General features: G+C 40.4%; 1 protein-coding gene across 1 annotated transcript; it reads right to left on the reverse strand.

The window, feature by feature from the left end:
- Positions 1–64: 64 nt before the first annotated feature.
- On the reverse strand, positions 65–3,817 carry LOC111376530 (BTB/POZ domain-containing protein At3g08570-like). Its single transcript, XM_022999490.1, has 5 exons — positions 3,765–3,817; positions 3,520–3,687; positions 2,708–2,774; positions 1,277–2,425; positions 65–1,191 (listed from the first exon to the last, which is right to left on the reverse strand). Exons 1-5 carry the CDS (start codon positions 3,800–3,802, stop codon positions 667–669), a joined length of 1,947 nt encoding a protein of 648 aa, XP_022855258.1. The 5' UTR covers positions 3,803–3,817; the 3' UTR covers positions 65–666.
- Positions 3,818–12,936: the final 9,119 nt, after the last annotated feature.

A 12,936-nucleotide genomic window follows, 5' to 3' on the forward strand; every position in this document is an offset into this window, starting at 1 on the left:
GACTCGGACTCGATATTCTAAAGATATGACAAATAATGGTAATCGACGATAACTTTGACTCGTGTAAAAAAGCATGGCTTTCATGATTGTAGTAAAAGACATTGAAACATTATTAAAGGTGTTTTTCGCTCCAACTATCTATTGAAAGGTCCAATAAGATCTTGACATCATTATCCCAATTCCCAAGTATTCTCCGAGTGTTACGCATCTTTTGCTCCTACAATTCAAAATTTCTGATTCAAGATAGCAGGGTGAAATGGTGCAAGTCCAAGCTTCCGAGTCTCCATCATCATGTTATGCATTATGATGCAAATTCATCTTTCATGAAATGGAGCCCACTTCTGAATCTTCCTTTGAAGCAAAGATAGAGAAACTAACCTTTTTTTGCTATAGCTTTATAAAGTATTTTCGTGGGTTTGCCCTTAAAAATCTTGTTAGTCGTTCTATGTAGTGTTGTCTAACACAACGTAGAAATGTGTACAAAACCAATATTTTTTTACAATGATTGAGCAGTGCCCCAAGATGGTGCTATGACCTTATACAGAATCCAACTGGAATATGAAACATCGCAACTCCGGATTATGTCATAAAGATCTCGACCCATTAGTCGAAATTCACTTCATGAATCTCCAAGGTACATATGTTAACAATTTATCGACGTCTAGCTTAGGAAACAGAGTACCTCCTACTCCTGCCGGTTCTTCCTTCTGGTGCCCTCGACTTCCTCCCGGACTTTTGTTGCTTTCTGCCAGCTTGCCCTCCAAATATACCGATTCTTCCAAACCCCTTCGATATTGAAGTTAACAAAGTCCTTCCGTGGTTCGACTTATCCATCATCCCTTGTTTCATAACCACTTGTTCCTTCTCAAGATCACTAAGCCTTACTCGCATTCTTGATATCTCGAGCTTCAGTTCTCGATTTTCTCTCCTCAAAGAAGCATAAGTATCACGGGGCGACATGGCTGCACTCGGAACCCCGCTGCTAATTTTTTGTGATATTAATCCATCCCCAGAACTTCCCGACAAAGCATTCTTCAAACGAACCTGCTCGAAATAGAGAACTCGGACAATCATGTGGACTGGGAGCCGATCATTCTGTGCAGCGTGATTGCAGGCTTCTTTAGAGAGCTTTTGACAGTCTATGAACTTGCATAGCTTCTTACACTCGGGTTCATTCAGCACCGGATGAGCCTGATCAATCAGCCAAAGAACAACGTCATTGAATTGACAGATAATCTTGTGTGCTTAATGTGAAGTTTGAGAAATCAAAATCTACCTTCAAATAAATATCAATAGCTCTGTATAGTCCATCGTCTATAACACGAGCATACTCAGGCAGTACCTCAATCACGTTCGTGAATTTTTGAAGACTCAAATGAGGATCTGGAGCGATTTCAGCTAAATATGCATCAACAAGCCGTCCAACTTTCAACATTGAGCCTTGACTCGAAGAACTAATGTCTGCTGATTCATATCCATATTCGTCATTCTCTTCCTCTTCCATCCGTTGCACAAAGTGCACCAGAATCCGATGGATAGTGTCAACGTCAAATAATGAGTCACCTGTCTGAACTGACGGTACAAGGAGATCATCGAGTAAAGCCATTTCTAGTCGAGAAGCAATCCGTCTTTCAAGCTCAAGCCTACAGGCTAAGGTAGCATCCACCATGGTTGCAACTCTCAACATCCCAAATAAAAAATTTATTGGAATGGATGTACTCTTCTCTGTAGGCAGCAGAGTTACAAGAGTTTCAACTATAGTCTTCTGGCCATTTTCGATTATGCTAGTATTTGTCCTTGCCGGATTCCAAATTTGGGGTTTCCCAATACCCTTCAGAAATATTTGAGCATAATGCATCAAAGATGCAATAATGCTATCTGTTCGAACGCCGGTATGTCCTAGGGCACAGATCACTCTACGATAAAAATCAATCCTCAATAGCGAGAGATCTTCGATCCACCACTCAATGCATCTATCTTTGAGTTCTAACACTCCACTGTTACAATCTAAACGAGACAAACCCGATACCAACTGCTCTTTACAAGCATTCCTCGCAATAGCATCGATACAGATTTCAGGAATTCCCACTTCCTCAGAAATGGGTAGTAAGTTCTCACAGATGGATAAAACCTCCACGGATTTTTCAATACTTTGGCAAACAACTTCGTTCAGATAGGATTCTGTACGTGAAATAAGGTTTTCTTCACGATAATATTCAGTCATTTCCAAGCACTCTGCAGTGCACCGTAGTTGTGCAACATTTGCAGTTGTGATCTCGAAATTCATTCCATAACAAAACTTAGCTGCAAGCTCAAATGTTTGAGGTCCTCCTGGAAGGTTAGAGAGTTCCAGTTTTGACAGAGTCGAGTCTTTTGCATCTGCCACCAGCTTTCGGATCTTTCCACTCAGAGAAACCAGGGGAAACTATTGTATACCAGAAATAACACAATAAAATTGATAAGTCGTAAAAAATTTAGATACACCGAAGTTATATGGTGAGTGTGAAATTCAAAACTTTTCACTTCGCGTTAAATCCCAGCAACGTGTTTTTTGGATCCACTTGCTCCAAAACACGAGTGTTATTAAAAACGAGCCATGACACGAACTATGATGATGCATGGATACTCAAGAAAAAAAGGCAATGCTATGCTGATTTGGATCTTTAGTAGTACAAACTTTGGCCATGACGTGACATTTAGAAATTACCTTGTGCAGTAGAAACGATTCTCCGTTGACAACTATCGTAATATCACAAGCAACGTCCGAGAAAATGCTGCGTGCAAGAAAACCGAATCATCGGAAATATCATTAGTGAATTAGAAACATGTCTGGAGTCTAGAAAACTTCTGATTTATAATGCAAAACGATCTACCATTACATCAAAAACCAGGAGCCACATTGTTCTTTCACTAATGGAATTATATGATTCAGGAATTAATTTCCGGATGAGTCTAGACAATAAGTCGATAAAAGAACAAAATCATAAAACATAGATTACATAAAAAGATGAAGTTTTCCATTAGATGTAAACTGTTAACATTCACCAAATAGGTAAGATTCAAGTAAAGATGGATAAATCTTTAGATTTTGACAATCGAATACAATTTAAATGAATGCAAGTGATCTTCTCTAACTCCTCTAGATGAATTGATCACCAAAAGAACTTGGTTCAAGTTTTTCATTCACTAAGGGTCCGTTTGGCAAAGCTTTTGAAAAGCCTCAAACTCCTTCCGAGACTTAAAAGGCTGCTTTTGAACATGTTCAATAAATTTCTACAAGTGATTTGTCCTGAAACATGAATCCAGTGGACGAGTTAGTTGAATACCTCCAAATTAAGGACAAGATTGTAACTTGTTTAAAGCTTAACAGTATCATCCAATTTACAATGTCAAGCATGCCAACAATGGATGTTCAGTATTTACAAAGAAGAAGAAAATCAAACTATGAATTCCCTCAAAGAAACCGATGAAAAATGTGAAAACAAAGTGATAATGATGAAAAAAGAGTAAACCCAATACCGGTTAGTAAAAGAGTTACAGAATTTGGGGGTGGTGGCAGGAGAACGGCGGGGCGGCGGCGGCGTAGAGACAAACTCCTCCGACACCATTTTCATATTCCTATTACTCACCCTAATCCCACTGTTTCTCTTTGTCACGTTCAGTCTTGAACAGCATCTAAAATTCCCACTGTAAATGCAAAGAAAAAGCAAAACTTTTACTTATATATATACTGGAATGGGATCGTGATTTACAACAGAATTCACCTTTTTCTCTTTTTGCAGAGCCTTCTTTTGCTTTTCATATCTTTGTCTCGTTCTCGTAAAAATGAAAATGGGTTTATAGCAGTAAAATATTCATATTTTGGTGTGAAAAGACGTGCTAATCTGATAAAAGTTGAGTTCGAAAATTCGAATTCCTGGATTATACGTTACCAGACAGTCAGTCTTACAGCTTTCAGACAGGCTAGCACGCGCAGCTGCTTACGTTAGCATCTTCGAGCTATCTATTATTTTTGTTTTTCGGTTTTTACCGATGATACATCAGAATTTACCTGTTTTGTGCAATAAAGAATTTAGATTTTTTTGAATAATCGTGTATAAATTCTGTCATTTTGTTTAAAGAGAGGTTATGACTTGCATGAGAAGAGCAAAAATTATTCAAGATGAGATAAATGTTATTATGTTAACTGAACTCGATCACACCTGTTAGAGTCTATAGAAGAAGCTCGAAATCAAAATTCAAAAACCTCCCAACTACTCGAAATTGGAAGCAAATGATTTAGCCGTAATATTTAACTTAACACGACATGCTCATTTGTAAAAGTGCGACTATTAAAAAAAAATTGATACATACCCAATAATATTACAAAAATATTTAATCCTGTTTTGTATAACTTTTTTTTTCAAATTCAATTTTTTCAAACTCGTTTTCAATATTCTCTAATAAAATAATTTTAACGTGGACTGATAGTTTTTTTTTACTTTTGAACCATATATTCTCCCTAGGAAAGTCTATTCACAAAATTTATTCTAAAAAATTTACATCAAACAGATGTTAAAATTATTTTTCTCGAAACACTTTTTCCTAATTACACATTTATTCAATAAAGTAATTTTACACGTGAACTTATAATTTTTTGTACTTTTAATAATAAATTAAAAAAATTTCATAAAATTTATTTTAGAAAATCTAAGGCCCTTAGTGATATTAAAAAGAATATTGCTGCTTGAACAAGAGTTTTTGACAGTGTTGTGTTGGCTGCACTTATGTGGTTCTTTTTTTTTAGACTGTCCAATGAATATTTAATGCGTGTTTTTTATTTTTATATTTTGTCATTGATCTGGTTTGTGTTGTAAAATTATATTAAAAATAATTAAATAACAAGATCGATAACATTTTAACTTTTTTTATTTGTTTCGATGGCAAATTTGTGGAGGAGCGGAAAAGAGCCCCATTTCCATCGGGTCAGGAGACAGTGGGGCTCCAAACCCAATAAAGATCCAATTATTAGATGACCGCAGCTTTTTCTTGGATAATGCAAATAATTCCATATATATGTGGATGGGAGTTCGACATTAGATCTTTTTGACCAAGAGAAAACACTTCTGACCCACTTCACTCTCATCAATTCCTGTCACAACTTATTTTTAAAAGACAATAATTGCTTATTTTAAAGGTGTTTTATCTTTTCCAAAATTATTGACCCGTCTTAAAGTTTATCTTGCACAATAAATTTATATTTCATAATCTAATTTCAGAAAAGAAAAGAAAATTCTAAGTAACTTTATAAAAAAAAAAAATCTCTAGTTTTCATCCTCTTATAAATATCCCTTTCCGCATTCAAGTTTAGTCCCTCACAAAAATCTGAGCAATCAAAGTTTTCTATGTAATGTTGTCTTTACTTTTATCAAATACTTCCTATCAAAATAATCTCACTGTCGTTTCCTAAATACTTCTATAAAGAAGTTATATTATCAATGCATTTTGTTGACATTCGAACTCTGATATAATAAAAACAGTTTGCTAACCCCACCCCAGTTAAATGTGAATTCGATCCTTACTCCAAGGTCGGACAATCCAGCCGTTATCTCAGAAAAACATCATGATTACCCCTTGTCACATCACCCTATCAATCAAATACACTTGACACAGGTGACATTATCACCGTCCGGAACAACCAATCCTAAGTCCTCAACCTCCAGCCCCTTGCAGGTCATCATTACCTGGGGAAAATATTGACACATGGCTACCGGCCTCATCGACCGATCATATGAGAATCCGACGACCTGAGTTCCGAGTTCGGTACTGTTGCTGATTTGATGTAATGTCGACTGAAATTATGTATAAATAGTTGAATAAGACTCTTGTAAAGGGCAAGTGATTTCATACAACAATTCAAGACATAATTACACTCTTTAAACATATTTCGTGGTCTTTTTTCAACAATAAATCGCCATTTTTTTCTTAAAGTTAGCTTAACATTACCCTTGTTAATTTTGACGTCAACAGTTTGGTGCTAGAATGAGGGCCCTAATTGTGAAAAATAGTTCCATTCTCTCCACAAAATCCGAGAGCCATGAGTCATAGCTCAAGTTCCAGAAATTCATTTCACACCCACCCTCATGAAACGAATACACCACCAAATTCTCTACGACGGCAGGACCCTCAAACGATCGCCATGAGGGAAACCTGTACCAGCCATCAACGCAACTTCCTGTGAGTGCATAAGGCAAACGTATGGAAATTCGAGCTCATTCTTCTAGACCCGCGGACCAGGATCGAAGGAGGAGAACCCATCGAAAAACTAAAAAGAGTTCAAGTCTGTGCCAAGGACCCAACAAAGGAGCTCAAAGTCAGGCGTGAGCTACAGCCATCCACCCGAAACGAAATTGTGGCCTTCCTTAGACAAAACCTTGATGTCTTCGCCTGGAATCACGGGGACATGAGAGGAATAGACCCCAACATCGCATGCCACAAATTACAGGTAGATCCTTCAGTTCGGCTAAAGCAGCAAAAACGATGACCTCTGAACCTTGAAAGATATGAAACACTCAATAAGAAGGTGCAAAACCTGTTGCATAACGGTTTCCTCCGTGAGGCCAAATACCCGAAGTGGGTTCCAAATTCGGTCCTTGTGAAAAAACACAACGAAGATTGGAGGGTATGCATAGATTTCACCGACCTCAACAAAGCATGCCCAAAAGACAGTTTTTCTTTGTCAAGAATAGATCAAATGGTGGACGCCACTTTCGGACACGATCTACTCAGCTTCATGGACGTGTATTTCGGATATAACCAAATACCGATGTATGGCCCAGATCAAGAACATACCTCGTTTGTAACTAACCTAGGTCTTTACTGCTATAGAGTAATGTCATTTGGTCCCAAAAACGCTGGTGCGACCTACCAACGACTAGTGAATTCCATGTTTTCCCAACAGATCAAATGGAAGTGTATGTTAACGATATGCTGGTCAAAATTATCAAGGCCAAGGATCACTGTCAGCACCTGACCGAGATGTTGGATATACTGAGGAAGTATGGAATAAAGATGAACCCAAGGAAATGTGCTTTCGGGGTCAGCTCTGGAAGATTCCTAGGTTACATTGTGAATAACCGAGGAATCGAGGCAAATCCTGAAAAAATACAAGCTGTCATCCAAATAAGGCCTCCAACTAAACCTAGAGAGGTACAAAGTTTAACCGGAAGGATTGCCGCTCTCAGCCGGTTCGTCTCCAAGTCTACGGACCGTTGCAAACCCTTCTTTGACACGTTATGAGGAAGAAAGAAGTTCGAGTGGACCAAAGAATGCCAGGATGCCTTTAACGAGCTAAAGAGACAACTAGCTCAGCCTCCGTTGCTTTCAAAACCTAAGGTCGGTGAGGCCCTGAAGCTTTATTTATCTGTTTCAGAACACGCCATTAGTGCGGTTCTAACCCGATAAGAGAACGGTGTTCAACACCCAGTCTATTACGTAAACAAGGCACTTCACGAAGCCGAGCTCAGATATTCACCTGTAGATAAACTGGCATTTACCCTGCTGATGGCCGCGCGAAAACTAAGGCCATATTTCTTGGAACACCCCATTGAGGTCCTCATCAACTCTCCATTAAGGCAAACACTACAAAGACCCGACATTTCAGGTCAGATGGTAAAATGGGCAGTCGAGCTCGGGCAATTCGACATCAAATACACGCCACGTTCCTCCATCAAGGGCCAAGCACTCGTCGACTTTGTCTCTGAGTTGTGCAACGTCCGAATCGAGGAACTACAAGAAGAAACCCTATGGAGACTTTATATCGACAGTTCATCCATCGGAGAAAGATCTGGGGCAGGCGTCATATTAATCAGCCCTGAACATCGCATATTCTGCGAAGTCTTGCCATTTAACTTTAAAGCCTCAAACAATGAGGCAGAGTACGTAGCTCTCATTGCTGGCACAAGGATGGCCTCAGGGTTAGGGATTTCTGACCTGATCATACACAACGACTCTCAACTAGTCGTAAATCAGGTCAACGGTATATATATGGCGAAAGAAGTAAGAATTGACAACTATCTACAAGTTGTATGAAAAGAACTTGAAAGGTTCAACACCACCGAATTCAAGCAAATTCCTCGATCGCAGAACGGTCACGCCGACGCACTGGCCCGGCTAGCCACCATTGAGGGAATTAAAGAATTCGATAGCATTCCCGTGGGAAGAATATCCCTACCGTCTACCGAGCTGGAGAAAGTGGTCCATATGATGATAGATCCCAAACCAACCTGGCAGGATGAGATCATCACCTACCTAAAAATCGGGAAATGTCCTGAAAATTTTACAGAGGCTAGAAAGCTTCGAATCAGGTCGGTCAGGTATATACTCATTGATGATGTACTATATAAACGGATATATCTACACCTTTGTTAAGGTGTTTAAATGAAGAAGAAGCTCAGCATGCCCTGCAAGACGTTCACGAAGGAATCTTACAAAGCCTTGCTCCATACGCAGGCCGATCTAAGGCTGTAGTGTTACCCTTAGTGGGCATTCCTCCTAAGAAATCTTACAAAGCCTTGTTACATACGCAGGCCGATCTAAAGCTGTACGTATTATCCTTAGTGGACATTCCTCCTAAGGAATCTTACAAAACCCTGCTACATACGTAAGCCGATCTAAGGCTGTACGTGTTACCCTTAGTGGATATTCCTCCTAAGGAATCTTACAAAGCCCTGCTCCATACGCATACTGATCTAAGGGCGTAAGTGCTGCGACCCTTAGTGGACATTCCTCCTAAAAAATCTTACAAAGCCCTCCTACATACCCAGGCCGATCTAAGGCTGTACGTGTTACCGTTAGTGGACATTCCTCCTAAAAAATCTTACAAAGCCCTCCTACATACCCAGGCCGATCTAAGGCTGTATGTGTTACCGTTAGTGGACATTCCTCCTAAAGAATTTTACAAAGTTCTGCTCCATACATAGACCGATCTAAGATCGTAAGTGCTATGACCCTTAGTGAACATTCCTCCTAAGGAATCTTACAAAGTCCTGCTACTTACGCAGGCCAATCTAAGGTTGTACGTGTTACCCTTAGTAAACATTCCTCTTAAGGAATCTTACAAAGCCCTGCTACTTATGCATGCCGATCTAAGGCTGTACGTGTTATCCTTAGTGGACATTCCTCCTAAGAAATCTTACAAAGTCCTGCTACATACGCAGGCCAATCTAAGGTTGTAAATACTATGACCCTTAGCGAAAATTCCTATTTGGAAATTCTACGAAGCCCAGCAACATGTTCAGGCCGATCCAGGTTCGCGTGACTTATGAGTTCTGTCATATATGCTGACTAGAAGACATTCCATCATTAAAAATTCACGAAAGGATGAAATAAGCAATAAAATTTAGACCCCACAAAAAAAATATGCATTTTCATAAGCATTCAAAATAGAGTTCGGCTTATCTTCGAAGCATAAACAAGATATCCATAAAATTTAACAAATTCATCACAAATCCAAAAAATGTCCTAAGAAAAGCTAGGGAAAGAGAGGTCTTCGTGAGGAGCGACATCATTTTCATCAGCAGGAGAAATCCAAACCTTTACCGCTTCCGACAAACGCTGAAGCTCTTCCTTCTGCTCTTTCACAGCCTCCTCAAGGAAACCCACGTCGAACCCTGGCCTCTCTCTGCGAATGTGTTTTACTACTTCCTCCAGACCCACGACGTAAGCATCCTGAGCAAGAGTGTCAAACTTGGAGGACAACCTCCAAGTCTCCACTGCCCTCGCAGCCCTAGATTCAGCCTCCTCAACTCTACGCATCACCTCTCTTGCTCTCTCATTTGCCTCCCGTACCTTCTCCACAACCTCCTTAGTCCGAACTCTCTCTTCTTCAATCCTCTTCTTCTCAGTCTCAGCCCTACAACCGGCCTCCTCTCTCAGAGCTCTAATCTCCCCCATCCACTTCTCCTCCATCTCCAGTCTCGAGTTCAGCTCAAACCCTATCGTGTTAAGCTTCTCCTCGTATTCTTTTTCTTTTATTACAAACTGAGCTCTCTCAGCCTCCATGCTGTTATACAAATTCAAGGCCTGATCCTTGGCCTCCATCAGTTTGTCGAGCTCAGATTTCACCTACATTAAAATCCATAAGTTAAGCACCTCGTAAATATGTAAATCATCAAATAAAATGAAGTAAGAAAAATACCTTATCAGCTACGACCGTCATGTACAGGATAGAGCGATGGCCATAGAGTTGAGCAGTCACTGGGGCCTCGCCTGTGGGCATCTCATTAAGGAAGCCCTGTTCCCTTTCACCCCAACTCTTGGTAAGTAGGTTTGCAGAATCACGCAGAGGTGGGGAAAGTGCAGCAGTAACCTCCCTCGATGGAGATGGAGCTCGCTAGTAATCCAGGAAGATCTCTGGACGGTGGCCTAGCAGACTGTCCAGTAATGGACTCTGTAAGTCCGGGCAGCTCTCCTACATCCTTGCCGAGCAATCGAAGTGGAAGCAGGTGCCGCAGGAGGTGACGAGGTATGAGCTAGAGACGGCAAAGTGATGACCACCAAAGGAGAAGAGCTCAACGCAGGATCAGCTTCAGGGACCCTTGGTGCGGCCGGCGTACCAGTACGGTTCCTCTTCAAGGGGACCTCATCCTCCACTTCCTCAGAACGGCTTTCATCCCATTCTGGGACGTTCCTCTTCTTGGCCTTCGCTGCAGCCGCAGCTTTCGCCACCTTGTATCCCAACATTTCTGAATTGTGAGCTGTAAACAAAAATGTATGTCAGTACTCAACTCTAACAAATATCACCTCAATAAACCAATCAAAACCGACCTGAACTGGTCGAAACCGATGTAGACACTACGATGGTGGAAGGCCCCGGCACCTTGGTTTGAATCAAGCCGGCCTGGAAAAGGTTGGAATTCGAGAGAAAAAATTTGCAAGATCTCTGTTTCTTCGACAATACACGAATTGCTTCCGCTCGCCTTTGAGTGTCTTTCTTCAGTATAGGCCTCTTGTAATCAGCACAGTAACATGATATCAATTAGAGCCACTCGGAATACAATCTAGGTCAAAACACCAAGAGGCAGTTACTTACATAACATTCCACTCCCTCGACATATAGAACCACTCTTCCTTCCATTTCTTAATCGAGGAGGGGGTATCTAAAACCAGAGAACCTCCTGTCCTTGGCCTAATACTTGTGTACCACCAACCCGAGTTGTTCCCATCCTCCTTAAAAGTAAATAAAGAGTTGAATTGCTCAATCGTAAGCTCAAGGTTACCTAATCTATCCCACAAAATAAGCGTAGCGATCAAAGTCCGCTACCCATTTGGGCATAATTGGGTCGGAGCTATGCCCCAAGAAGACAAGAACTTACGGATAACCCTAGGAATAGATAATCTCAGCCCGGCTTGAAGGATGACAGAATTCAATGCTACACATCCCATGGGGGAACATCAGCACGGTCAGATGGTTCAGGAATTATCATAATTACTGAACTCGAAACATCATATTTTGCCCTCCAACTAGCTAACATATCACCTGTAACTACTGACCTGTAAGAACCAGCCCCCCACTCCAACTGATCGTTCCCTTCACTACCCATAGGAGAACCCACCTCCTCGTCTACCCTATCTCGCCCTATCTCTCCAGGACGGGCCAAAGTAACGGGGTTAGTAACAGAAATAGAAACGGGAGTAAAAATCTCTCTACACCTCGAGAACGAACTAGAAGTAGAAGGGATGGATTCTTCCTGTTGATTTCCCCAGGATTGAACCCTCAACTCGTCCGAACTCATTGAAAAGAACAAAACAAACGGACTAAGTGAAGAAGCAAAGGAATACCTGGGAACTCGAAGGACGACCTTACTCAAACGACAGATAGGGCGTGCTCGAAATTCCTTGATGCTTTGAGAAAAAACAGTGTAAAGTAAAAAGATAAAATGAGAAGTCATTAAATATTTAAAAGGATGGAAGACTACGGTTGAAATGTCTCCTGGGCCAAAGGACATAGCATCAGGAAACTTATCAAAGAAGCTATCTAAAAATGCCGTACAGCTCATCCCTACCCAGACATGACACTTGGCATAATAATAATTACTTTTCTTGAAAAAAGAACCCATGAAGTCAAAAGGTCAGCCCCCTTATGGAAGAATTGACCTAGGGGGTAACTGTTGACATCTGAACTCCGATCTAATAAAAACAGTTCGCTAATCCCACCTCAATTAAATGTGAGTTCGGTCCTTACTCCAAGGCCAGACAATCCCGCCGTTATCTCAGAAAAATATCATGATTACCCCCTATCACATCACCCTATCAATCAAATACGCTTGACACATGTGGCATCATCACCGCCCGGAACAACCAATCCTAAGTCCTCAACCTCCAGCCCCTAGCAGGTCATCATTACCTGGGGAAAACATTGACACGTAACCACCGGCCTCATCGACCAATCACATGAGAATCCAGTGACCCAAGTTCCAAGCTCGGTACAGTTGCTGATTTGACTGATTTGATGTAATGTCGGCTGAAACTGTGTATAAATAGTTGAATAAGACTCTTGTAAAGGGCAAGTGATTTCATACAACAACTCAAGGCATAATTACACTCTCTAAACATATTTTGTGGTCTTTTTTCAACAATAAATCGCCCATTTTTCTTAAAGTTGGTTTAAGATTAGCCTTACTAATTTTGACGTAAACACATTTTATTGTAAATAAAGAGGTAACAAAACTAAAATATGAAATATCATATGACGTGCTCTCAAATTATTGTAATTGTTTGGTTTAGAGTTCACTACCACCTATCGATGATACTACAAATTATTTACTGTTTATTAGATGCGCTAGGAAATTTATTGCTAGTACTTAATATTTAATATATTTTCACAACATTATTAACTTCAAGTATATACATGGACGGAGTCAGGGGAGACAAGTAAAAATAAAAATAAAAAATCTA

Source organism: Olea europaea, unplaced genomic scaffold, assembly GCF_002742605.1.
Source record: "Olea europaea var. sylvestris unplaced genomic scaffold, O_europaea_v1 scaffold1515, whole genome shotgun sequence".
Taxonomy (NCBI): Eukaryota; Viridiplantae; Streptophyta; class Magnoliopsida; order Lamiales; family Oleaceae; genus Olea; species Olea europaea.